This window comes from Epinephelus moara, chromosome 10, assembly GCF_006386435.1.
Source record: "Epinephelus moara isolate mb chromosome 10, YSFRI_EMoa_1.0, whole genome shotgun sequence".
NCBI classification, from domain to species: Eukaryota; Metazoa; Chordata; class Actinopteri; order Perciformes; family Serranidae; genus Epinephelus; species Epinephelus moara.
The window spans coordinates 43,168,528-43,171,397 of NC_065515.1; the positions used below are offsets into that span (position 1 = coordinate 43,168,528).

The following is a 2,870-nucleotide window of genomic DNA, read 5'->3' on the forward strand; positions in this document are numbered from 1 at the left end:
CAGCATGGCTTTTTTTCCGGGTACTCCAGCTTCCTCCCACAGTCCAAATACATGCAGGTTAGGTTAATTGGTGACTCTAATTTGTCCATAGGTGTGAATGTGAGCATCTCTGTCTCTATATGTTAGCCCTGTGATAGCCTGGCAACCTGTCCAGAGTGAACCCCGCCCCTCGCCCAATGTCAGCTGGGATAGACTCCAGCCGAATACATATAAGAAAGTGTGACACACATCAGAGATAAATGTTTTCAAGACTAAATGTTTTAGTCCTAGTTTCATGAGCTAGTGCTGGGGCTTCCTTGGTCAGAATCCGGGTAGCCATTCCAGCCTCTGTGGTCCCAGGCAACTGCATGGAGTTTCCTCACGCCCAAAGGCACTATGTGGGTTTTAGACCACCCCTTGATTGAACCAGGTCACATGGCTGGCTATTACCTCCTCCTTGTCAGGCTGCTCAAACTGTGCAGTGAGGTCCTCTGGAATGGGGATGGCCAAAACAGCATCTGTGTACGGTGTCAGGTCAACAAAGACCTTTTCAAATGTGAGGTCCACCATGTCAGCCACATACCCTGTTTGATAACACACAAAGTTGTTGTTTACAAAACAATGACTGAAGGTGTGTTTCTTAATACCTCCTGACATTGGACACTTTATCTAATTTATTATTTTTATGAGGTTGAATTTTTTTTACTGTGTTTTCTCCTTTTAACTTCACACAACATCAAACACCTGTATAAATATTTTTTTTTATCTTGTGGGTGGGAGTGGGTTGGTCTTCTCTATACAGACAAAAGAAATAAACATGTCTTTCATTCTCTCACACACACACACACACACACACACACACACACACACACACACTTGGCTAAAACTAATGCTGTAAAAAACAACAGTCCTGCAATAACTATTGTCACAGAGGTTATGTTTAATTTTTTCATTTGCAGTGCAATTGAACTGTACTGCATTTTAGAGAGAAGTTGTTCTTTTTCAAAGCCAGGCAATCCCACCAGTGAAAAACAAAAGTAAATGTTACAGTATAATGTAATAAAATTTAGCATGAGCCTAAACTACATCAGAAGATCAACATGCATCTGTCTGAAATTCTTTAAATATAATAACTTAAAAGAAAAACGTCATGAACATGGAATTTATTTCAGGACTGTATCATTCTACGCTAGTTTCAGCTGGTAAACTGTTGTCAATACACACACCCACACACACACACACACACACACACAGATAAATTACAGTAACTTATGACAAAACAGTTCAAGGCTGTGACAGAGTCTGCAGAGCACACACACACACACACACACACACACAGATAAATTACAGTAACTAATGACAAAACAGTTGACTCTATCAAGGCTGTGACAGAGTCTGCAGAATAATACTGTAGGTAGCATCTAGCTTGTGAAGCTTCCACTGAAGAGCTGCCCTCTAATGGATTGTCCTTCTCCTCCAGGTCCGGACGATATCTCTTTGAAAGTCTCTTTGCTGATGTTGATGAAAAAGAGGATCTGCAGAAGTAGCAACAGATGCCCCAACACCAAAATCCTTGCAGGACACAGCAGCCTGGACATCTGTAACCAAATAAAACTTATGTGACACATAAACACAGAGCAATATGACATTATAAGTGAAAGTATTAAAGCCTTGCAATAGCTAGATGATTATTAACTTTATCAAAGGTAGATGTTCTACAGGTGGCTACATACCTGTACTTCTGCGAGGCTGTGGAGTCCTCACGGATAACTGTGTGCCTACAGTACGTGATTCCAGTGGGTCAGTCCAGCATGCAACATCCCTTTTTGCAGCAAAGTGTATAGATACACTTGATTTACTGGCCTGCAGGCTACAGAGAAAACAGAGGTTACACTAACATCTTCTCAAATGTGTAGTTATGCGTCCGTGTATCATTCTTTCATTCCATTTTCAATTTAAAATCAAAAAACGGAAAAATGGTTTGTTTTTTTCATTATTCGTTTAATAATCAAATTCAAAAATACAAATAATGGTTTGTTTTTCTTATTTTTGATTTTATGCTCACATCAAAAATAGCAAATCGAAAAATGGGCCACGATTGAAATTTGATTTTGATTTTTCATTGAAACCAACTTGCGTGACCCGGAACTATTTTCTACGGAAGCACATTGCATTCCCTGGATAAAAAAAAAAATTAGACACTTTATCTCATAATTACGAGATCCTTATCTCGTAAGTAAAATAAGATCTCATAATTACGAGATAAGATCTCGTAATTATGAGATCAGGAAAGGTGCCACATTGGCCACTGCTTCGCTCAGAACCACATACTGCACATCCTCGAAGGGGGGCTGGAATTACTGTAACCAGCTGCCATCTTGACTATATTCCATATTTTTATTATAATGAGTATATATTGTAAATTACGATGGAGTATTACACTAATCAAGGATATGTTACAACAGTGCGCAACGTATATATTTTGATCTATTTCATACTTCAGATTTATATTGTTTAGCATTAATTGGTGACAGAAAAGAATGAATTTCATTCTGCAGGGGAACGCGTGTCCTTACTGTGCATATTGAATCTTGAATCTATGTTTTATGAAGACCCTGTATGCGCTCAGAGCTGTGGCACAAGTTATGCACCGAAATCTCGCGGAAGAAAAATAATAATAAGACAAAAAATAAGTGTGGGGGTGACTTAAATATCTAATCTTCCCTTTCTGTCAAAGATCCTTGAGAAAGTAGTCGCAGACCAGCTGTGTGATTTTCTCCATGATAATAATTTATTTGAGGAATTTCAGTCAGGATTTAGAGTGCATCATAGCACTGAGACAGCACTAGTTAAAATTACAAATGATCTTTTGATTGCTTCAGACAAAGGAC

The 2,870-nt window shown here is 38.8% G+C and overlaps 1 protein-coding gene across 1 annotated transcript in view; it reads right to left on the reverse strand.

Moving 5' to 3' along the window:
* Positions 1-920: 920 nt before the first annotated feature.
* The window catches only part of LOC126396253 (uncharacterized), a 14,673-nt gene continuing 12,723 nt past the window's right edge, over positions 921-2,870 (reverse strand). Inside the window, exons 6-7 of the mRNA XM_050054190.1 lie at positions 1,713-1,849; positions 921-1,577 (exon numbers count right to left, since the gene is read on the reverse strand). Of these exons, the coding sequence (XP_049910147.1) occupies positions 1,758-1,849 (92 nt within the window). The 3' untranslated portion in view covers positions 921-1,577; positions 1,713-1,757. The remainder of the gene's footprint in view (positions 1,578-1,712; positions 1,850-2,870) is intronic.